Source organism: Magallana gigas, chromosome 3 (genome assembly GCF_963853765.1).
Source record: "Magallana gigas chromosome 3, xbMagGiga1.1, whole genome shotgun sequence".
Taxonomy (NCBI): domain Eukaryota; kingdom Metazoa; phylum Mollusca; class Bivalvia; order Ostreida; family Ostreidae; genus Magallana; species Magallana gigas.
Genome location: NC_088855.1, coordinates 42,216,049 through 42,240,374, shown reverse-complemented (window position 1 = coordinate 42,240,374; position 24,326 = coordinate 42,216,049). Strand labels below are relative to the sequence as shown.

The following is a 24,326-nucleotide window of genomic DNA, read 5'->3' as shown; positions in this document are numbered from 1 at the left end:
GACAAAAAATAGTTTATTAACTCTAGTAGGTACATAATCGTTTCGTATTGACGCAATAACCATACACAATATGTAGTTTCACTATTATGGCTTTACCCCCCCCCCCCCCCAAATGTAAAAGAAAAAGTCTGAACCTCTGTCGCATGGGCAGTGAAATTCCGAATACATGGACATAATAGCAATGCAATTAGTTTATTTATCTCCACCTACTGTGGAAGTAAATAAGAAATATTTCTAAGATGTAAGTTCTAATATTACTAATGCATTTTCACTTTATGCATGTCCATATTGGCCTGCCCTATGGCCTTGGGGCCTAAACCCCTGAACATCATAAATATGCATTTAGTTTTTTTTTTTCAAATAAATATACCGTATATGGGAGTAGAGATGAAGATTGTCTATGAGTAAATACATTTTTACTATATGGCCATATTGGCCCCACCATAGAGTCTGAACCCCTTACCTAGGTGTCATGATTTTCACAATTTTGGTAGAGGGCTTTATTTTCTTCATATCCACGCATTTGTAGTTTTACTGGAGTAAAGAAGATTTTTGAAAATTTGGCTTTCTTTGGCCCTGCCTTTGTGATCCTGGGGGTAGTAAGGTCATAAACACAATTTAGATACCGATGCTTCAAACCAAAAAATAGTAACAATTGGTATTTAATAGTTTTCAAGAAGTTAAAAATTAATGTAAAATTGTTAACAGACGATGACAAACGAAGACAAAAGGAAACAGACAATGAACAAAATGGCATATCCATTAGAACAAAAAATAAAACACTATTTTATGATATTTGAATTCTTAGAAAATTGAAAGGTACAACTTTCATGTAACAGTATCATCTGTTATTTTCATGGAAATGTCCGATGCAATCTTCATTGAAACAAAATAACATTCATATGTATTAGTGGGCCATACATTTAAATGTTTTGTTTGAAATGATTGTTTTCTTTTTTTAATCACATTGACAAGAATATGGTTGGACAGCAATCATGATACTATTTGAAGATTTTGGAATGCATTTAATTATTTCAGTTTTATTAGTTTCAATTATGAACCCATTATAGCCCTTAAAACGGATAATTTGGTTAATATACATTAAAAGATGATATTTAAAAGAAACATAACATTTAAGAACAGTTGGTATAATCACTTACTTATTCTTTTTACAATGGACAGTCACCACTTTCTTAGAGAAGTTTTCCGTAAACTGACTTGATTTATAGGTAGTCATGCATGTATATTTACATCTAATGTAAACATTATAATCATGACTATGCATAAAAAATGCTGTCAACTACAAATAATCTAATTGTCTACAACACTATGATAGTTGACTCCCCAGTACCCAAGCAACCTGCCAGGTGCAAGGCACCGACTGTTGTGAGTTTCTAACTGTGTTCTCTCTCCCTTGTGACTAAAATGTCTATCAACAAGACTAGTATTTGACATCCATGATTGACTCCATAAATAAAGTTTACATTTAAATCCACCATCCACATTTAATATCACTTTCATCACATTTATACAACAATGACAATATATAATATCACCTTTAACAAATAATAAAATTATATGGAATTCTTTTTTAAAACCTTGATGCTTTGATCCGATCACACATGATTGATTTATTCAAGAAAATTCTTGTTTTAAAACTGCATGCTCTATTTGAGGAGAGGGCGTGTTTCCACCTGTTCGTCCTCTCTTTCGTACACAATTGTGAAATTTGGCAGCGTTTTATTTACGAGACTGAACCAAACTCCATAGGCAAAGTAGATAATGAACCCTGGAAATTGACAGAGCAAAAATCTATTAAAAATACTCTTCATAATTTAAATAATCTCTTGTAAAATAACTCTGTAAATCACTTGCTGCATTTAAAGGCACCATCAATAGAAAGAGATATTAAAGCATGAAATTTCTATGAAGGAATTTCTGAAGGGCTAAGATCTATTTTCTGTTCCATAAAACATGGTCACTTTCTTCATCTTCACTAAAGATATTGTCATCGCTGCTCTCGTCTTGGTCTGATCGCGGAGAGAGAGGAATGTGTTCGTCGTACTGAGATTCAACACTGTGGTGGAGACTGTATGAGAAATAGATTAAAAAGCCTGGAAGGAAGGAAAATAATAGGTCATAGGTTAAAGTGCAAATGCTGAGGTCAAACTTGATCATTGCAAGAGAAAGGCATTGCATTTGCATTTCTTGTGTGAAATATTGTTAATGTAAAGGCTTTGTGAATCAGCTGTGCATAGGAATAAAAAAAAAAAGGAATAGCAAATATTTCAGTTTTTACTGTTTGCAGCTCAACAAGAACTATGATATTGAAATGTGAAAGGATGAGGGATTCTGATTCCATGTCACCTACCCAAAAACATCCAAACTCCAAACCTGATCCAAGTGGCAGACGACAGTTTGAGCATTAGATAAACGTTAACAAAGACACTGATCACAGGTAGGATTGGAAGAAGAGGCACCTGTATCAAAATGAAAAACATATCATCAGATGTTGTAAAACACATGTACTTCAAAATTAAAAACTATAGTTGCAAACATTCCCTTCAACATTAGTTGGCACAGCTGTACCACATAAATGTAAGCCAATGTGCAGTCAAGTTGCATGTTCAGATTTTGCTTCACATCTTGGTGCCCAATTCACATGCATCAACTGGAAGAGTTGAGATTAGGTTTTCAAACTTACCTTAAAGTTGACTAAATCCTGATTTTGGGGTTGTAGCCATGTTGAATAAACAAGAATGAATATGAGGAGACCAACAACACTAACTAGTGCTATGGACCACCAAACACCAGATGAAATGAAGTCCTCAAGAAAAATGAGTATTAAAGACTCGGCAATGATCAACACACCTGAAAGGAAATTAAATTAGTGTTAAGTAATTTCAGTCACTTAACAATTGTTATCAGTAAATATTATTTCATCTCCATGCACCTATCCAATTTTATAAGGATACTTACATATAATAGTGATATTCCAAAATGAGACAGTTTCTGACAGGTGAGTAGGAGTGCGAAGTTTATGGTTGAACATTTGTTGTAAATATCCGATTGAACTGGTGTCATTTAATATCAATGAATCTCTGGAAAAACATGCAACAAATAATTAGACAATAAGAACATAAGTACGAAAAATGTGAAAAATTTCATTTACAAGTAAGTTGAATATATGTAAACAACAAAGAATTTCTAATGTTTATCAATAAAATATTCAAAGGTCTAAGAAAAGTCCCAGGCATTTAGGATGCTGAATTAATTTGGATACATTTAGAAACATTGTTGTCTCACCGGTCATCTGCCCTGTATTGGTTAAAGGAATTCACTCTGTACCTGCAAATGTAAACCAGGCTTTTTAAACTCCTTAATGGGTACATACCAGGTAATGATAAACAGCTAAATTTGAAAATGAAGTGGAAAAATGAATTGCTTTTCCTAGTTTTAGAATAATTTTAATTACGGTAGTCAAACATATTTACCTTAACAATAAAACACTAACAGCTACAAGAGTATACGCTAACAAGGTTCCTATGGACATCATGTCCACTAGCTCTTTAAGGTCAAACATCATTGCCATGAACCCTGTTTTAAAAAAAAAAGTTAGAAAAATATTCTTCCTTATTTGATTCAAACAAATTTCCTTTTTTCATTAAACTTCAGTCACCTGCAAACAGTCCAGACAGAAGCGTGCCTGCCACAGGTGTTTTAAACCTCTCACTAACAGTGCCAAGAAACTGAAAGAGTAGACCATCACTGGCCATTGCATAGATGACTCGGGGCAATGGAAACATGGCACCAAGGAGACTGAAGAAAAAAATATCCTAATCCATTGTCATTATTTTTAAAAATAATGGATTAATTTTTTTTTTAATTTCCAAATAGAAAACAAGATCAAGAGCCCTCCCTACCTGGTGGAGAGACCACACACTGCCCCCACAGCTATGATATATCGAGCCACGTCCCAGCCCACTTTAGAGAAGACCTCGGGGAGAGGAGCATCATGGTCTAGGAGGTAGTACGGACTCATCAGAGTAATGGCTGCCGATACTCCAAAGTAGGCCAGGAAACACCCAAATAGAGACAGGACAATGCTGATGGGGATGGCTTTCTGTGGGTTCTTGACTTCTTCACCTATTAAAACACACGATTCAAAGAGGCAATGATTTGATGATAAGATTTGCGATAACATACTGTTTTATTATATATAAGGTTGTTGCAGCGACAAAATAAGTGAAATGCTTACTATACAATTAGATGAAACAAAATAGCCTTTTAATTGTCGAAGTTTCTGCTTCTGAATACCATGAAATTATTCTGAAAGTTGCTGAAAACAGATTTATGACAACAACATGTACCGGGTACCTGTAAATGAAGTGCATGTGTATCAAGAAAGTGGCTGATTACAGCAAATGTATGTTACCAGGAAAGCTGTCACAGCTGCATGCAGTGAGGAAATGTAAACATCACTTTCTTATCTTTTTCTAACCTGTAGTAGCTATACAGTCAAATCCCACAAAAGCATAGAAACAAGTAGCTGCTCCCGACATCACTCCCGAAAAACCAAATGGGAGAAATCCACCATCTCCTGCTTTGTCAGTTGTAGAGTTCAGCTGTCAGACAAAAAGCAAATACTACTGCAAGAAGCAAAAGGTTTACATATAAAATCTAAATTTCCTTATTGTTGCCACTCTGAATTACTTACTATCGTAATATACTTTAGAATCACTTTTTTCTTTAATTCTACGTAGCGAGAATTACCACACATCATAATCTTATTTTTGCCAAAAACTTGATTTCTAAACATTTCAATGCATATCAAAGGATTATAATATTGTGATTTTTTTTAAAAACAACAAACCGGAGGTTTAGGTAGAGACCAATTACTCAGGTCTGCCTTAATGAATCCACAAATGACAACATACAACACCACCAGAAGGTTCACTCCTGTGAAAATGTTGTTAAACCTTGAGGATTCTTTCACTCCTAAAGTTAGTATACCTGCAAATTAATAATAGAGTTTTAGAGATAAAAAATATTTTAAAAAATCCATAAGTTATCAGAGAGACTAATTCAATAACAAAAGTTTTACTGATAAATAATATACATGTGAGTAGGAGGGTGATGCCAAAAGCAAAGAAATCTGGATAAGGAGATAGACCCCCAATGCTCATGGGCATGTTGTCCCTGAAGAAGGTTTGGATGGATTTATGGATCAGTGAGTCAAAGTACGAGCTCCATGCTCGAGCTACGCTAGCCGTCCCTGAAAAAACAAAAAATTACAACATTACAAAACTAGATCCCATAAAAGAGCATGTTTTTTTTTTTATTTTTCCTGTTCTGACTTACCTATCACATACTCCAGGATCAGGTTCCACCCAATGACAAAGGCCATGAACTCTCCGACTGTGACGTAACTGTACACATAGGCTGACCCTGTCTTAGGGACCCTGGCTCCAAACTCGGCATAGCATAGACCTTTAAAATCACAAGTGATGGTAATCAGATGGTGTCATGGCATTTTGTAAGCATAGCAATCAACATATTCCATTAAGAATAATGTTCCATTTTTTATGAGTCAAACTTTGAAGAGGAAAGTTTATGTGATAATAGTTAATGAATTGTAATAATTTCTTGAGAATAAGTCATGACATACATTTATAATTATAGAACAGATACTTCATAAACCCCTCAGTAGTTACTACTGGTTCATGTGCGTTAAAAGGGCCATTTGATTAACAGGTAAGCTTATTTAAGTGTACAATGTTTGTAAAATGCATTAACCTGAATTACCAAACTAATCCCATCAAAATTATAAATGAATTACAACAGATTTACTCTTATGATAAATCTCTCCATCCTCATTTCATAATTCCACATAAAATAAACTCCATCAAATTAATACAGATCAAGTCAGCTGATTACAGTTATGTAACAGCCCTGATTGCGCAATACCTGCTAACACCGAGGCTAAAGCTGCTATAAGGAAGGACAGGATGACAGCTGGGCCCGCTGTGTCTTTGGCTACCTGACCAGCCACAACATAGATCCCAGCTCCCAGGGTACTCCCTATCCCTGCAAAATACAGTTATTACTATTTAGATAGGAAAAAGTTGATGACATTTAAATCTCAATATGTAAAACTCAGAAAAATGTAGGGAATATTTAAGATCAATGTTCAACTCATGTACATACAACTCAAAAGTTTTTTTTTAAATTCAAGGTTACATAAATATTACTCAATTCATCATGTAATGATTTAAAATGTTTAAAGCTGATCATGGAAAACAAACAACGAAATTGGACAAATTTATGGATGATGCCAATCTGCATCTATCAGAAATTCTCTAACCCTTGTGTTTATATTGCCCAGTTTGCTTATCACTTCATTTAAAGATATACATGTACTGTTACAGGAAGTAGAAATTCAATAATAATGCAGATAAAATACCATTAGTGTACATACCTAGGGCAGTTAAATCTAATGTGGTCAAACATCTGGATAACTTGGTGTCTGTGATACTGGAGGGATCCACATACTTTTTCCGAACTAGTTTGCGACAGAAACTTGACATCACTTTTATGAATCCAAAGCTAACTAGGGTACCATTTGTCTATAAATAATAATCTAGATGAAAATAAAAAAAAACCCAAAAACTAATTGATCTTAATTATTATTCACATAAACCACATCTTAACTTACATTTGATAGAAAGTATGTAATATCAAATACATGTATGTGCATCGTTTCTTTGCTTTTGAACTTTTCTTTCTTATTTGACAACAAACTGGTAACCCAATGAGTAACTATGCTGTTTGTTCTTTAAAACAAAAAAAATGAATCATATTCTAAATCAACAATTATAAAATAACAAAGTTGGTGCCATGTTGAAATTTTTGAAGATTTGTATACAATACTGCACATATTGTTAAATGGATAACGAATCAGTTGTGTGCAAACAAAAAAAGAATTCACTGTACAGCATCTATCTATGTATGATAGTTATCCTTTATTTAAAATGCAGAGCGGTAAGAGGCATTAATGGCACCAAAGTCTATTAATTTTAACATTTTTAATGTCACAGTTCTAAATTTTGAACTATTACCGGTACATGAGTCCTGTTCATGTACAAAATACATGTCCTAAATAGTAAATAATAATCAAATATCATTTCCAGACATCAATCAGCATTTCCAATAGGAGACACATTTTCTTGGCATTGCAATATTAAGAATTTTTCAACTCTGACCAGAATCTTTACAAATTTGCAAGGGAAATCCTGAGAAATGAGATCTTGGAAATGAGGTGAATATGTAGGAGTTGTTTAATGTATAAAAGAAGGGGTTTCAACAATCGTTCATCCATATATTGTAGCTGTAAATAGAATATTATCAATCAATCACAGTAATTGCTTTTTGGCAACTCTGAGAGAATATTCATCAGGAAATTTTGTTGCCAGTTTTTTTACTCTTATTTACATGGTTGACTTTATCTACATGTGCACTGTCATTAAAATCTCTGTAGAATTGAATGGGAGATCACTTTACACAAATTCATAAAATAAGTTTACTGCAAGTCAACAAGGGACTGCATTGTATGAATTCTGGTTTTGTACAATAACTGTGATTTGATCAAATTTAATTGTAAGACAAATGAATAAAACTTACTCAACCTACAAAATCATTAATCTAAGTACAATTTTGTTTTCAAATTTAGGCCAAATATTTGTATACATTCCAATGATTTGGGATTTTAGAAAGTTACTTTGCATAGCTAACAAAAATTTTTTTTTTTTAAAACAAGCATCGTTAATCGACCTCTTAGTTGACTGGGGAGATGACAACTTCATAAATATGACATATGTTACATTTCTATATAATATTGTAAAAAAAAAAATTAGCTGTGACATGTAATAATTTAAAAATCGAATGAGTGATGCAACAAATTTTTAGAAACAATTCTTCCAGAAAAATGAATCATTTATATGAACATTAATTTAAAAACAAGCATCTGATATCACTAAATTTTAATATCAAAATACTTTTTAATGCCAAAATCCTGGGACCATAACAATTTATGGAGATCGAATTATAAATTTTTTGTCATTTAAATTATATAATGGTTGGTAACTACACAAGTAGTATATATGATACTTACCTGTCTTCACATACAATATCCAAGAAAAGCAGATTTCTTAATTCAAATAGTTGCATGTCCTAAATGTGAACATGTACATGTATATCATTGTATCACATGATTAGATATCACCAAAAAAGCACCTGTGTCATACTGCATAACATATGATAAGTGCATGCTTACACTTCACAGACATAACCAAGACTGATAACATTATGCTACATGTACATTCAATTACTATGAAGAGAAAGACTACAAATAAATATGTATAACTCTCTCTCTCTCTCTCTCTCTCTCTCTCTCTCCTCAAACATTTTAACACATAAATAGGTATATGAGTATATTTTAACCTATTGACATATTGACATGTTTTACCTAACTTTCTGTGTTGTCTGCCATTTTTGACACGTAATTATCACGTGAGAATCACATGATTGGTACTGACAAATGCGCGGGAAATGATTTGAATTAACCTTCTACTCTTATCAAAAGGAAATTCAACGCTTTGCCAAACGCAAAACAAGAATTTAACTCAAACATTATACAGAGAATCATTAAATATTATTTACTCATAGTAAATACGTAAGATTTTTACTTGTTAACGTTACGTTAGAGATAACAATTAACTTCCTGTCTATAGCAAACAATTTTATAAATAGAACATTTTATTCAAATGAATGTATTCAAATGTTCCATTCATTTTGTCAGAATTTTAATAGTGTAAAAAGGTAATTGAATAAATTAATTTTATAATATCTTGATATTTTAACGTCTGCTGTTAGCATGGTTAGCCATGGTTAGCTCGGGTTCGCTGTTCTTCGAACACCGGAAGTTTACATGGCCCTCGACGATGCAATGAAAGATTGAAAGTGGAGGGTTTTTAAAAGATTTTCGCAAGCCTGGCAAGGTATGGATGGCATTGAAGAAATATAAGCATTTAAAAATGAATAATCGTCTCTTTTCATTTTATTTTCTATGCACAGTCAAATTTGCAACTAGATGTTACACGTATGAACATGGAGATAAACCGAGCATGCTTGAAGTTGAATAAAAAACCAGCATGATTCACAATAACTGTAAACATTAAACAATTCGTCCACGTTTGTAAACAGGAATCAAATTATCAATAATATTGGGAAATTTAGAGGAGTTCTGCAGGAAAAATTTAACGTAGCAAATCATTATGCATTTTTACAAAATTCTGGAAAAGGATTTTTATATGATTTAAAAATACATACGCAAAAGACTGTGCAAATCGCTGTGTCACACCAGGGACGTATATACGTCCCTGGTCACACAGTGGGTTGTTTATATTTGCTTACTGTTATTCAGATACCAATTTTTGCCAATTTATCGCCAACTGCACAAGAATCAAATCACTTTGTATATCGAAAGGCATTGTGTCCAAAAAATTACCGGATTAAAATTTTTAAACTTAATATTTTGAATTATTTCTAATTGTATATTCTTTTATTCTTTGTTTTTCAGAATTTTTTTTGTGGAAGGTTATTCTTTTCAAAGAATAATGGCTATGTGTAATCGACAGCTGGTCTTTGACAAACTCAGACCCTTGTGTGTCCAGCTAAGTAAAGATCATTCAAGGAAAAATGTTGTAGCTGTAACCAAAGCCCTCGAGGGAATAGACAGAGGATGTATTCAGGATTTACAAGAATATCTTCTGTTTCCACTCAGAATCATACTCAAACAGCCAACTAAGTAGTATGTTGTTACTTTTGCCCAGTTCTCAAATTCAATACTTGAAGAACCCAAAAAATCCTCCAAAACTGACTATTTTCTTTAAAGATTCATGCTAAATGTTTGCACTTTATTTCTGTTTAGCTCTGAGGACTTCTATACAGATCTGTTCACTCTGATGGAAAAAATTCTGGGCTGCAGCAGAGTCTGGAACTGGGAATTGTTCACTGATCTGTTCACGTCGTCCTGTGTGATGATTAGTTCTCCGTCAGAGCATGGGAGTCCTGAGGGCAAAGGTCACTTGTCACTTTATTCATTTTTCCTGCCATGTAGCAGAGTTTTTGAAATTAAAAACAAATCACAGGTCTATAGGACTGGTGATTTCATAAAATTAACTGGCCTGAACAAATATTCACAGGTCTATGATTTACTTTCACATAGAGTTTACAGAACAATTAAACAAAAACTAAACAAAAAATGAAAAATTTATGTTTAAAAGTAGAATTTTTTTTAATGATTTTCCACTCTTTACTTTTTATTTCTTTGCATTGAAAATGTAAGCATAGGTTTCATAATAGCCTTATTAAACAATATAATGCTATAATAAAATCTTTTTTAACCTACTAATTAATTTACAGCAACTGCAAAGTCAGAGGATCTAAAGACAGCTGTGGTCCAGAACATTAAGACCTTGGTGTCAAAGTCCGACTACAGCATTATCCAGAAACTGTTCTCCCTCCAGAGTCTCCCTGTTCTGGGTGTGGCAGTGTCCATTCTTCTTGATATCGCAGACACTGAAAAGTGCAGGTCTCTCAAGGTCCTGGCCATCAAGTGCCTCACAGAACTTAGTCAGGTCGATGGCAAATGTGAGTACAGGTTTTGATGTCTTTTGGATGACTTTCATCAGAAATAATTAAAGGGGTGAACCATCCAACACAAATTATTAGGTAATGGAATGTCAACAAACCAAGATGCCATATTTTTAAATAGTTAAATTCTGGTGGTAACGCGCTTTCTGATTGGATAAAAAATTATTTTATATCGTATAAAGAATGTCGCCACGTCATAGTAAGACTAACATCAAAAACATATCAATACACCTGATGTTACGTTTGAATTTAGTACAATTTTACGTCATTTTAAAGGTCAAATGACAGTTTTTATATACAATGAAGAGTAAAAAAATTAAATTATAAGCAATGAATTCAATATTTATTAGTTTTATACAATATAAAATGGTTTGAAACAGTTAACACTTTTTTGTAAACCGCTTCCTGGTTTTTAAAGTGTAAACTGTCCCAAACCATTTTATATCGTATAAAACAAATAAATATTGAATTCATTCCTTAATTAAATTTATAAATTGACATTTATTAACCATAGAAACAAGTTAGAATTGATTTTCAGCAATAGATAATACTTGTAATGAATTGGCAAGTAAGGAAATAAAGCAGAAGAGTATAAAAATTTACAAAAAGTGTAACATGTTTTACTCATGTGAATGATTTCAGACTGCAATAAAGTGAGAGCCATGCTTGGAGACACCCTAGCCTCTTTCTTGCCTGGGATCACCATTACCCTATGTAAGATCATCACTGGGGACCAGAGACAGGGACACAGTGTCATAGCAGTGAGTAGTCAGAGAGTAATCTAACTACAGCAACATACATTTATTGTACAGTTTTTAAGAACATGTCTTATTACCGTAAGGTGGTTTGGGACATCTGTCGATATTAATGTCAATTAAAGTACAATATAGTTGGAATACTTTCATTGGCTTAGAATTTTCATATTTTACAATATTTAACCAAAAAAATACCAGTAGCTCTTATAAATATTTCGATGGGATCCCTAGGGTGATTCGAACTCTTGACCTTCAAATTCGTAGTAAACCCTCTAATCCACTGCACCACACTCTAAGATGACAATATTGGGAAAGAAAATACTTATATAATTACACTTAGTTTTATTGTTTATTTTGATAAACAATACATCACAACATGGAAGTGTCCCATACTATCTTAAACCAGTTTGCATGTACATGTACACATGTAAATGCATTATATATATTTAACTAACACTATGTTTAAAATTATACAAAATACTTATATAATTACACTTAGTTTTATTGTTTATTTTGATAAACAATACATCACAACATGGAAGTGTCCCATACTATCTTAAACCAGTATGCATGTACATGTACACATGTAAATGCATTATATATATTTAACTAACGCTATGTTTAAAATTATACAATAGATATACAGTACATGTGTTTGATTTAAGTTAATAGTGAATGGGGTTTGACTTGATTTATAACCCAGCTTCTTTTGAATATGTTTCTCTCTTCCCAGACAGCAATATATGCATGGACTAAAATTGTTGGACTCACAATGGATGACATTTTAATTGAGGAAAGTCAGAAGAGAGTCCAGCAGCCTATTTTGGCAGGTAAACCAGAATTTCAAATTTAAAAAGGGTAGCTTGTAATTATTTACCTACATCTTCTATCAATGTAATGTAGCTATTAATTATGGCTTTGTGTTAAATTCCTTTTGAGTGAGGTAATGGATGCAATGTTTAATTGTGCAAGTGCTTCTGTGAGTCCCTGCACTTCAAGCCAATGTGTACAGCAAAAATTGATGCAATTTTCATAGAAAAGAAACATTTATCAGTGCTTTGTGATGCAACTTACACTTATTTTCATAGGGACTGTTGAAGACAAAATCAAGAAACTGGCCATAAAGAGAGATTCCACCTGGGTGGAAATGACTGGGAAAAAGCTAAACGTTTTAGTGAAGCAGATTTGCAGTGTCAGGGGTCATTCAAATTGGAAAGTGAGACTGGCATTGGCTGAGTCAGCTGGAAGTTTGCTTCAGGGATGTACAAGGTCAAGAAACATGTTACATGTTTAATAAATGTTCGCCTGTTTGTTGTGAAACAAATTATTTTCTGTAGCAGTTTGAAAGATGCATTTTAAAATGAATATTTTGTTTGATAAGAGGATAATAATATACACTAACGAATCTTTACTTTTGTATGGAAGTTATGTAATGCATATCCTCTTAAAAATTTGTGAGATTTTATAGTTTAGAAATTTGACTACAAGAATTTGGATTTTCATTTTGTGAATTCACACTTACCTCAGATCTTTGCATTCGTCAATTCCTGACTTCATGGAGATTTTGGTGGGATTGATCAGTGATGAGTACACTAATGTGGCTAATAAAAGCAGGAAGATTTTGAATATATTCACCCACACTCACCTCGGGCCTGAATGTCGCCCTCTAGTGGAAATGTTGGAGGAAAACCTTCACAATCTCTCAACATCTCTTCCCAGAATTATCCGCTGTGTGGGTAAGATTGTTTTTAATAAATTTCATCAGCTTTATGCAAAAGATAGATCTAGACTTCTATATTAATTGAATTTCACCATCTTCAGAGTTCTTGAAATCTTTTTTCCACTGTCAGTCATTTGGACTGACAACCATCAGAAGTTTGTCAGTCCAGACTGATTTCTGTCAGTCCAAACATTTTCAATAGAAAGATAAAAAAACTACATGTACGATGTATATTTGCCTTCTAATTTCTCTCATTTTTATCTTAATTGATCTGATTTCTCCTAACTCTCACATTCTGGCTCCTGATAACATTCTTATTTACCACTTCATTAATTATTTTAATTTCCTTCCATCTCTCATTATCAACGTTCTTCTTGTTCTCTCTTTCTCGTTCTTTTTCTGCACATCTCATATGTAACTAGGGCTCGGTTGCACAGGCACTTGTTTCTGAGAAAATTTTACTCTATAGTATAATACTATAGGGTAAATTTTTTCTCAGAAACAAGTGCCTGTGCTCGGTTGTCAGATAGCGGAGTTCTTATTATTTCCTGAAAAAAATTATAAATGATTACATTGGGATTTGTGTGTGTGTTTTTCTGTGTATTGCAATAAAAACATTCACTGAAAACCCTGTTTCGGTGTATGCAATGTACATTGAAAAAACGTACAGAGACAACACTCGCCATCTTGGATTTATAGGGGGCCCTCAGTTCACGCTATGTTTGAAACAAGTTCTCCAATTTTTCCCATGATTTCTGACGAAATCTAGGTTGGAAAATTATTGAAAGACTTCTTCCTATTGTCTGACTACATCTGTTAGCTGCATTATAAACGCACCGTATCAATATGTACGAAATTATAGTAGCCAAACTTATCGAAAGCAACGGAAGTAATAATTACTGAGGTGTTCCGAAAATGTATGATAAGTCTAGAGAGAGCGAAAAAACCGCGAAAAACTCCTCTAGATTTATTGTATGCGTTCGGATCTCCTCAGTGATTACAAGGAGGCTAGGGTTTTTTATCATATTTCTGTTGCTTTTGTACGAAAATTAGTTATATTTTCGCAAGTTACTCTGTCCATATCTACCGGTCATTTGGACTGGCAGGCAACCTCAAGTAATCGGTCCTCGGTTATTTTTATCGGTCTTGCGGACAGGACCGAAAGATTTCAAGAACTCTGCATCTTAATTATCAGTTTAGTTATTGAATTGTATTTCAAACATTACATGCTCTAAAAAGGAAAATTCAGAAATAACATTTATTGTTTTTGCAGATGAAAACAGGAAATTCTCTGCACTTTCCCTGATGTCAGGCTACATAGATTTGTTAGGTAAACTATAAGCTGTATACATTTTGAAGATTTTTCTATCAGACCCATTTTAAACAAGGTTATTTAAATTTAAAAAAAAAATATTTATCAATTTCTTTTCACAGGATCTGACATAAACCACCTGTTGATGTCTACCTCTCACCTGAAGCGCCTGTCTCTGTCGCTGGTCCAGGTGTTTGAACTGGACACCACGGACATCAAAATCATTGAGGAGAGGACCACTTGGATCGGACATGGTAAAACCCATTCAAATGTTTTTATTTATTATTTAAAGAATGATCAATTCTTTTAGATACTGGTATTTGAATTTTAAAATTAGCTCATGTTTATTGTCTATGTACGAAGAATAAAGGAGTAACATTTTATGGGCATGAAGCTTACTGGAAACATACAATTATAAATACAGTTTGGAATCTTCAGGTATTTCCAAATTAATTTTTTTGGTTTTCGGTTTACAGATGCTGATTTTGTTTCTCGTGTACATGTGTCTGATGTTATCAAACCCAGGAAAAATTTCAAACACTTCCATGACAAGAAAATTGAAAAAGAATTGAAAAATATTTGCAGATTACTGGGATATTATGGTAAAATTGATTTTATAAACTCTATTCTCTAAAAGTTTAAGGACTATCACAAACAAAAAAATATATATATGACAGTAAAATATATCTATTTTTATCGCTTTGAGTTATATCTATTAAGTACATGTATTTGATGGAATATAAATTATTTTTCCTAGGGAGTATCTCTTTACTAGTGGACCACTTTCTTGATTTGTTCCATGAATCAATTCTCCACAAAATGCAGGCCACTATGATTATCAATGAGTTAATGCTAGGAGCTGCCGGGGAAGGAGGTAAGATACAACACACATACATGTATCATTGTGTTATAGGAGGTAAGACACAACACACCTACATGTATCATTGTATTTTAGGAGATAATATACAACATGCATACATGTATCATTGCGTTGTAGGAGGAAAGATACAACACACATACATGTGTATCATTATGTTGTAGGAGGTAAGATACAACACATAGATGTATCATTGTGTTGTAGGAGGTAGATACAACACACACATGTATCAGTGTGATGTTGGGGTAAAATACAACACACATACATGTGTATCATTGTGTTGTAGGAGTTAATATACAACAAACATACATGTATCATTGTGTTGTAGGAAGTAAGATAAAACACATACATGTATCATTGTGTTGTAAGAGGAAAGATACAACACACATTTATGTGTCATTGTGTTGTAGGAGGTAAGATTCAACACACACAGATGTAATATTGTGATGTTGGGGTAAAATACTACACACATACATGTATCATTGTGTTGTAGGAGGAAAGATACAACACACACACACATGTATCATTGTGTTGTAGGAGGAAAGATACAACACACATACATGTATCATTGTGTTGTAGGAGGTAAGATACAACACACATACATGTATCATTGTGTTGTAGGAGGTAAGATACAACACACATACATGTATCATTGTGTTGTAGGAGGTAAGATACAACACACATACATGTATCATTGTGTTGTAGGAGGTAAGATACAACACACATACATGTATCATTGTATTTTAGGTTTTTTGTGACCTTTGAATAGTAATCAAATTTTGGTAATAGTTTTTGAATTAAGAGAACATTCTAATAGACAGCAAATAAGCAATAGAATATTAGATCAAGAACTGGTGCAAGAAAGTCAGAGCATGATAAGGCAAGGTGTATGTTATCCTTTCATCTTCTGGTTGAATAACTGTTGATGTTGTCATTACAGTCATTTCCTATCAAGAAAAAGATTTTGAAAAAAGAAGAGAAAATAATATTGAAGAATTGGAAAGCATTGTGGAGTGAGATTCATTTAATCTTCTTTTTAACTTTCAACACTGTAAATGAACATATATTAGTGCACTCAATATCAAAAGATTCAACTTACAGTATATATGAAGAACTTTTTTTATTTGTGACTATGATAGTGCATTTGCATTCTCAACACAATATGATATGTGTATGTTTTAAATATCCTTGTGGCAAATTGTGTAGGATGTTGATAGATGAATATCTCTCCCCCTCCAATATGTACCTGGTGACAAGTCCACACCACAATCACTCAGTGCGATCCACCCCTGAGAATCGCCTGATGGCCCTAGAACTGGTGACCGGTCAGACAAGCAATCAGCTTAGTAGCTTCAACAGGAACATCATCCAGATCTGTCTGTATCTGGAAGGAATTGGGACATTTGCAAAGGTCAGGCTCTTTTGCATGATCTTGAAAAAATATTTCAGAATTTTGACATGTTCTCGTGCCAAAAAGGCTGCATTATCATGTACTCTTTAAGGAGAGTATTGTGGCGGTTCTTGGGTACAGATCTGTATCTTTTGTTTCTATGCACACTGTTAATGTTTTATTGCTCAAACTCATTTGCATATTTTTAGTAGACAGGAACATGCATATGTACTAGCCATTGAAAGTGCAAGTTTGTATATAACTATATTTCTTGTGAAAGATGCTATGCCCTGCCATAGAACTGACCTCAGAAAAGGTGTTATTTTTTCTGTTCTTCCATCTTAACAGTTTCAAATTTTAGCATTTAGATTTATTAATTTACTAAATTCCAATCTGAGCAATTTTATCAGTGTTATAAATATCAAAACTTTTTAGGCCTTCTTCTATGCAACTGCTGTTACATGCAGTTCATGCAAAAATAACTAAATTGTAGCTTATTTATTGACAACAATACTTGCTGACTTTATTTTGTTATATGTAAACCAAACTTTCACAGCACTAATTCCTTACTTTTGGTGATTTTGTAGGTGCTAAAAGACAGGTATTTTCCTTACCTGATGAAGACAATTTACCCCTTGTTGGAGAAGCTGGGTGATGAGACAGCATACATCAGTAGCACTGCCTACCTAACTCTCTGTGATATCTGCCATGTCTGTCAGTACAAGTAGGTGATATCTGTCATGTCTGTTAGTACAAGTAAGCTTGTGATATCTGTCATGTCTGTCAGTACAAGTAGGTGATATCTGTCATGTCTGTCAGTACAAGTAGGTGATATCTGTCATGTCTGTTAGTACAAGTAGGTGATATCTGTCATGTCTGTTAATACAAGTAAGCTTGTGATATCTGTCATGTCTGTCAGTACAAGTATGTAATATCTGTCATGTCTGTGAGTACAAGTATGTGATATCTGCCATTTAGTACAAATATGTGATATCTGCCATGTCTGTGAGTACAAGTATGTAATATCTGCCAGTTAGTACAAGTATGTGATATCTGCCTGTCTGTCAATTCAAGTATGTGATATATGTCTGTCAGTACAAGTTGATACTCATTTCTGTGAGTTTAGTTTGAATGTTTTGAAAGACCTTATGATCATAGTTGAGTATTGTTAATCTGTAAGAGTTAGAAGCTTGATGAAAATACCCTTCTTCATTTTGTAATTTAATGGGTTGTATTTGAAGGTCCATTGGAGAACTTGTACAACGAAATGCAGACTACCTCGTCAATGCTATAAGTCTGAGGCTACGGCATTTCTGCGAGAACAAGAAGAGCCCCCTAGTGTTGAAAGTTATGCTGCAGTACAGCAGCAGTGATATTTTACCTCTTATTGGAGATACCATTCAAGAGGTTAGTTTTTACACAGCCCACCATTGTCCAAACGTGCTCTCATTTCTCGGAGGGGGGGGGGGGGATTTTTACTTTCATAGGCCATTTGAAATCTCGGCAATAATTTGGATGGGTTTGATATTCGGACTGACACCTTCATTGAAGGGAAGGCCTCAGTCCAAATAACAAGCCAACCTGAATCACGGAAGTTTTAAATATTTACAGGCATAATTTTAACATACATGCATATTAAAAATGTAATGACAATTTGAATCAATGAGTTGTGATCCAATATGTTCTGTTTTCTTTTGGTAGATCTTGGAGTCTCTTGATGAAAATTATGAACATGAAGCTTTGTTGTTTTTGCGTGTTTTGAATGAACTGGTGAAGGCAGTTCTCCGGTGGTTCAAGGACAGCGCTGTAAGTGTGAATAGGAAGAAGTCAGCAATGCAAAGGAATAGCTTTAACTTCATGAAATAAAAAGAAAAAGTTGATTTGTTTCACTTGTTAAAGTGCGTGAGTGTAACTCATACATGTATTTAGCTCGATTTTAGGCTAGTTTTGTTCTTTAATGGTGTTTAAGATTGATTTTGTGATTTACAAAGGGAAACAACTTAGAGAAGAAGCAACAGGTATCAAGTGAGAAAAGAATTGATGACAAACTGGATGTAGTGTCCTATATTAAGGAGTATCTTCATCTAAAGAAGGTATCAGAAGGGGACATAACTGAAAATGATGACACCAGCCAGAATGATGAACAGCCTGCAGAAGACATCCCAGAAGATCAGGATATGGATGCTGACCAGAAAAAAGATCCACCATTGCATGTCACAGCTGTTAAAGAGGTCAGCATGATTTATGCTAGTAAATATATAAACTATGGATTGTTTGTAGATACATGTATAACATTTATGATTTGAAATTGGTATCTTTTAAATCAGCCTCTAAGTGAACTTTAATAAATTTACAATGTTTCAATGTATTGTGATTTGTTTTCACTTTGAAGGTTCTGTTTCGATGTAAGCATCTTCTGTCTTCAAGAAATCCCAGTATCCGGTTATTGGCATTGGACACAATAGCAAATTCCTGCCGAGCTTTACAGTCTCATCAGGGTAAGCAATATGTGATACTTGAGCTTCCATTGACGGTATATTTAATCCTTGCGGAACAATTGTGTTTTGAAAGAGCTTGCATTAGTTATAAAGTGTCTGCATTATCTTATTTTGGATACAATTTCAGATGAACTTCTGCCAATGATTCATGAGATTTGGATGCCATATTCTGCCAGATTTGTGGATGAAGAAAAACTTGTCACTAAAAAGGTTCCAATTTTAAGAATTTCACAAAAAATAATTTCTTGAATTGAAAATAAAGTTTGAATTTTTCAAATGCATGTATGAAAATAAATATATTTATTTTATAAAAGGCTGTTGAGTCTTTAATGGTGATGGCAGATACATCTGGAGATTTCATTTGTCGACGTTGTACCAAGGATGTGTTCCCTAAAATGATTAATTTCCTTGAGAAACAAGCCGAAATTAGGTAATATTGTTTATACTTAAGGGTTGCATTACATTCACAAGAAGTTCTATCAATATGTTTCAATCTATACATGTGTTTGTTTGTCATTGTAGCAAAGGATCCAGTAAAGCCTATCTTCATACAATCAATTTTAAACTGCAGCAGTGTATTTTGGGCCAAATTGGTGGTATCTGTAAACAGGTAATATAAAAATCTTTTTTGTACCATGAAACATGGCATGTTAACGTCTAAAAATAAACAGAAACAGATAACGAAAAAACAGCTACAGAGTTGTTTACATGGTATCTTCTTGCTTTTTCAGCTTGGGGTCAGTGGAAACAACCTTGACCTTGTATCCTCTGTCTGTGTCCTCTATCTCAGTGCTCGGCAACCAAAATTCCTCCAGAAGGTTAAACTAATGTCATAAGTCAATGCAGGCAGTCTCTTTACAAATATCAGTTTTGTGTATATTATTACATGTACATTTAAACATCATGGGAATTTTTTGTGTTTTTCAGATCGCCATGGAAACTTGTACCATTCTGATATCTCTGGACCCAGATCCTATGTGGCTAAAGCTTTGTGATTTGTACCACCCCAAAGAATTCCTTTCATATGTGCCTTTGTTTAAACCAGTTAAGGTAAAATGAGTTACCAATACAATTGTATAAAGTTGTAGAGAATGACACATGAATGGTATCGCTTACCCTGTAATGTACAATGTACTTAACATTTTTTTTTTTTTTTCGCTTCAGTTTAAATCAACTCCTGGAGCAAAAAATGAATTTGCTGAGAATGTTATCGAGTTATTGAAACTTCCTGAAATGGGCAGCTAATAAATCATCCTTTTTTTTACTGTAAAAGAGACTTGTGTTTTTTTTAGCCAGGCTTTGCTAAAATCAAAGTCCTGGCTGTATGTAAGTAAATTGCCAAATGCCAATGTTAATGTAAAAGTACATAACTATACTTCAAAAGAACACCCACTTTCGGCAACATGTACGTAATGCTGAGGCTGGTTGAAGAGAGAGGAGAGGGAGTGTGTGTACATGTATTCATTCATTGACAGCAAGCAACCATTTTATGATTGTGCAAGCTTAAAAATGACACTGTTTTTAAAAAAAAATCTTTTTTTCTCATTTTATTTACCTATCAAAATCTCAAAATTCTCCATTTTAATAAAACCCACACTTTGATCAGTGAAAGTTTGGTCTCTCAAAATATTGAAAAATATACTTTTCCCTATTTCTAAAAAATGTGTCATTATTAGCTGCAGGTCTATAGCTCCAGGTCTGAAAAAAAAATATTCATCTGAAATTTGCAGACCAGGGGTTACTGACCTGCAGCAAATCATTGTTGATGTTTACTACAAAATTCTAACCATGCAGTCAAACAAAAAAGCTAACTCTTCACAAAGTTTTCACATTTTTTTACTTCTTCTCTAAAACCACTTGGCTAATTTTAACCAAACATGGCACAGAGCATCCCTAGGTGAAGGGAATACAAGCTTGAAAATGAAGGGCCATGCCATCTTTCAAGTGGAGATATTTCAGAATTATGGAAAATTTGTTGGCATTTTTTGAAACTCATAAAAAATTTGACCAGAAAAACTATAACTTCTTTTGAAGCACCCACAAACAGTGCAGATACATTATAGATAGGTCGTGTTAGATTCAGGTTTGTTCAAATCATGATTACCATTAGAGTGGGGCCACATATGGATATCTAGGTAATTTTTACACAAGAGTAAATTCTGCACTGAAAAATCTTTTAAAATCTTCTTTTCAAAAATATTTGGCCAGAAAAGCTGAAACTTGTGTGGAAGGGTATTATAGAGTCAAGTTTACTGAAATTGTGACCCCCTGGTCACAAATGGTGATTGAATTTTTACATAGGAATAAATGGATAAAATTCATTAAGAATCTTTTACTCCAAAACATTAATGTGGCCAAAAAAGATGGAACTTGTGTTGAAGTATCCTCAGATAGTGTATGGGAGGTATATTCAAGTTTGTTCAAATCATGATCCTTGGGGTAGGGTGGGGCCACAATGATGGCTCAAATTTTTACATTAGGTCGCCCAAGTCATGTGACCTACTGCAATCTGTTTTTGTCCGCTGTTGTGTGTCGTGTGTTATCATTTGAACACTTTCTCAGTAGTGGGAGATAAAATAAAAGTGTAATTTGTTCAGAAATGTCTACTTCTTAGAAAGGGGGGGGGGGGAGGAGGAGGAAATTTACTTTAATATCCTGTGCATTGTATCCATGTAGCAATAAACTTTATGCATGTTATGTGCATTATTAATAAAACTATGAATATTTTAAAAGGTCTGCAGCTTAAAATGCAAACATGAGACTCCATGACAGGTCCATCTATGGGTCATAGGACACATGTTACAATCGAGGCATGTGGGCTTCTTGTTTCATAAAGAATCTTCTCAATAACCATTTGGCCATAAAAGCAAAATTTGTGGAAGTGCATTTAGATGTGTAGATTCAAGTTTGTACAAATAATGATTCCCCTAGAATGATGAGGCCACATTGAGGGGGGGGGGGGGTAAATTTTTGCATAGGAATAAATATAACAATTTTTTATAAAATCTTGTCAAAAACTGAAATGACAAAAAGGGTTTGATGTGTGTGCAGGAAGTTTAAAGATACATACTCTAATTAATTGTCAAGATTATTTGTGTTTGATACAATAAAGTTTTTTGATAAGGATTATGGCTATTGTTGCTTAGGGGAGTGATGTGGCCCTTGGGCCTCTTATTTCTATTAGAATAACTATAAAGAATGTACATATTAAATTGCTAAAAAAATTATATCTACATTTCCTTCATAAAAGGCTGGTAACTCTTGCCTAAAACCACCATTTGATTGAGTATATATGGAAAATTAATCAGAAAATTATCCATAATTTCTTGGATTCAGGCAAATATCATTGTTGTCACTGATATTACATGCTTTACATAATTTTTCTTGCCTCAACAGTTAGAATCTCTCTCCAAAATACATAAGAAGAAAAAAAAATCATGACTTTTTTTTACCCATGAGGTTGTACAGAACTACCATAATCGCTACTTTAGAAAAAAAAATGTTGTGTATTGCCAATGTGATGCAAATGAATTCATATCAATACTGAAAATTACAAGCTATAACATTCAAATCTTTGATCCGATCGAGATTTATGTGTAAATTTTCTAAAAATTTTTAGAAAATTACTGTTTTCATAGAGAGAAGGAATTAATTAAAGTGATTTCATATGTAAAATTTTAAATCTTTTATCTGTGCGATACATACAAGGTGTATGGTAATTTGAAGCATAATATAACATTATGAAAATAAAAGACTTTAATTTCTTTAACTACCCAGGTGATCCGTACTGCCTACGGGCCCCAGCAGTTTCCTTCGCAATATACACCAAGTAATTTAAAAAAACAGACTTGTTAGTACCTTATTTATTTCATATACATGGGGTTAACAAAGTCGGTTCGTGTTACATATAGCAGCAATATTGATCCGCCACTGGGCGAATATTATCACAGTTTCTGCTTCCAAAAGCGTCACGTGCCGTTTCGCGCATGCTGACAGGGTTGAATGGAAAATCAATATCCTTCTGCACTGATAAGCAGGGTCCAATTTGTTATCAGTTATCTATGTGCGTGGTTGATCCGCAGATGACCTACTTTGTTTCCCAGACAGAAATCAACCAAGCGAACAGGCTCAAAGTAGATCATAGCCAGCGGGGAAAGCGCGCCATTGCAAGAAGGTAAGATTGTGTTGAGACGTTCGCATTGATGCAGAACGCACCCTACTTTCATTTTGAAGCTGTCCGTCATGGTCTTCTGGCGGATACGGAGTCTGTCCTATGATTGATACGCATCGTCTGAGACAATGTGAGTACTGTACATACTGTACTCATGCCTAGAAACCCCGTTATCAAAAATGAAAGCTGTATGTGCATGATTGAGGATGTAGTATCATTTTCTCTCATCTCAAACTTCTCTCTTAATAATTGGCCTTATCTGTGTGGTGGCGACAAGAACAAATTAACCAAAGAAAAAACTACAGGAATTTGAACAATTCTAGTATTACTTGTATTAGTAATGTAAATTTTCTAATATTATAAAAAAGCTGGGATGTCTTGGGTTTACTTTTCATACATAGAGAATCCTTGCTTTTTCATCAGTATAATTTAATATGTAACTTGTCCCTAATTGTTAAAACCATATTTTGCATTTTTAAATAAATATGTGTATGGAAAATTGTGGAATTTTGTGGTGGCAATAACTCGGGTGATTGTTTTATGATGTATTGATTTTTGAAGGCCATGCATAGTCGAGTCGAAAATTATTCATCTGTAAGTGTTTAAAGACCTGTGAAAGTAGAAATGTCACTTAAATTAGTGTGTGAACATATGTGTTACAAACTTAGAGAATGGAAAAGAGGTGCAGTTAAATTAGCCCTAATAACCAACATATAATTATTTTGACCCGACCCACTGATGACCATATAAATGGAACGACAACGATCAAGTGTTAGACGATAAGGAAAATCCCAACTGCCAACACATTTTGTGAAGAAAATAAATCAGATATAATGAAGCATTTGGTTATCAGTACAAAGTTAGAGTAAAACTTTTCATCAAATTTTGCC

The 24,326-nt window shown here is 33.7% G+C and overlaps 3 protein-coding genes across 5 annotated transcripts in view; 2 read left to right on the top strand and 1 right to left on the bottom strand.

Annotated features, from left to right (window-relative positions):
• Positions 1–913: 913 nt before the first annotated feature.
• On the bottom strand, positions 914–7,994 carry LOC105334473 (high affinity cationic amino acid transporter 1). Its single transcript, XM_034443445.2, has 15 exons — positions 6,716–7,994; positions 6,479–6,626; positions 5,968–6,087; positions 5,362–5,490; positions 5,120–5,275; positions 4,874–5,013; positions 4,502–4,625; positions 3,924–4,146; positions 3,680–3,819; positions 3,495–3,597; positions 3,307–3,348; positions 2,980–3,101; positions 2,705–2,871; positions 2,372–2,480; positions 914–2,114 (listed from the first exon to the last, which is right to left on the bottom strand). The coding sequence occupies exons 1-15, from the start codon at positions 6,755–6,757 to the stop codon at positions 1,954–1,956; spliced, it is 1,926 nt and encodes a 641-aa protein (XP_034299336.2). The 5' UTR covers positions 6,758–7,994; the 3' UTR covers positions 914–1,953.
• Positions 7,995–8,946: 952 nt separating this feature from the next.
• Positions 8,947–20,951, top strand: LOC105334475 (TELO2-interacting protein 1 homolog). Its single transcript, XM_011437938.4, has 25 exons — positions 8,947–9,056; positions 9,638–9,868; positions 9,989–10,140; positions 10,483–10,710; positions 11,356–11,474; positions 12,202–12,298; positions 12,557–12,737; positions 12,996–13,204; positions 14,462–14,518; positions 14,623–14,754; positions 14,977–15,102; positions 15,258–15,374; positions 16,318–16,390; positions 16,584–16,788; positions 17,355–17,491; positions 18,009–18,174; positions 18,469–18,573; positions 18,759–18,998; positions 19,160–19,265; positions 19,393–19,475; positions 19,580–19,695; positions 19,788–19,875; positions 19,997–20,083; positions 20,193–20,315; positions 20,430–20,951. The coding sequence occupies exons 2-25, from the start codon at positions 9,675–9,677 to the stop codon at positions 20,508–20,510; spliced, it is 3,222 nt and encodes a 1,073-aa protein (XP_011436240.3). The 5' UTR covers positions 8,947–9,056; positions 9,638–9,674; the 3' UTR covers positions 20,511–20,951.
• A 2,179-nt stretch (positions 20,952–23,130) lies between these two features.
• Positions 23,131–24,326, top strand: part of LOC105334476 (uncharacterized) — a 19,073-nt gene continuing 17,877 nt past the window's right edge. For 2 of the 3 annotated variants that reach the window (XM_011437939.4, XM_011437940.4), the window contains exon 1: positions 23,131–23,439. The gene's annotated coding sequence lies outside the window, so the exon portion shown is untranslated. Of the gene's footprint in view, positions 23,567–24,326 lie in introns of all 3 variants that reach the window. The other variant, XM_011437941.4, reaches the window with a different exon arrangement.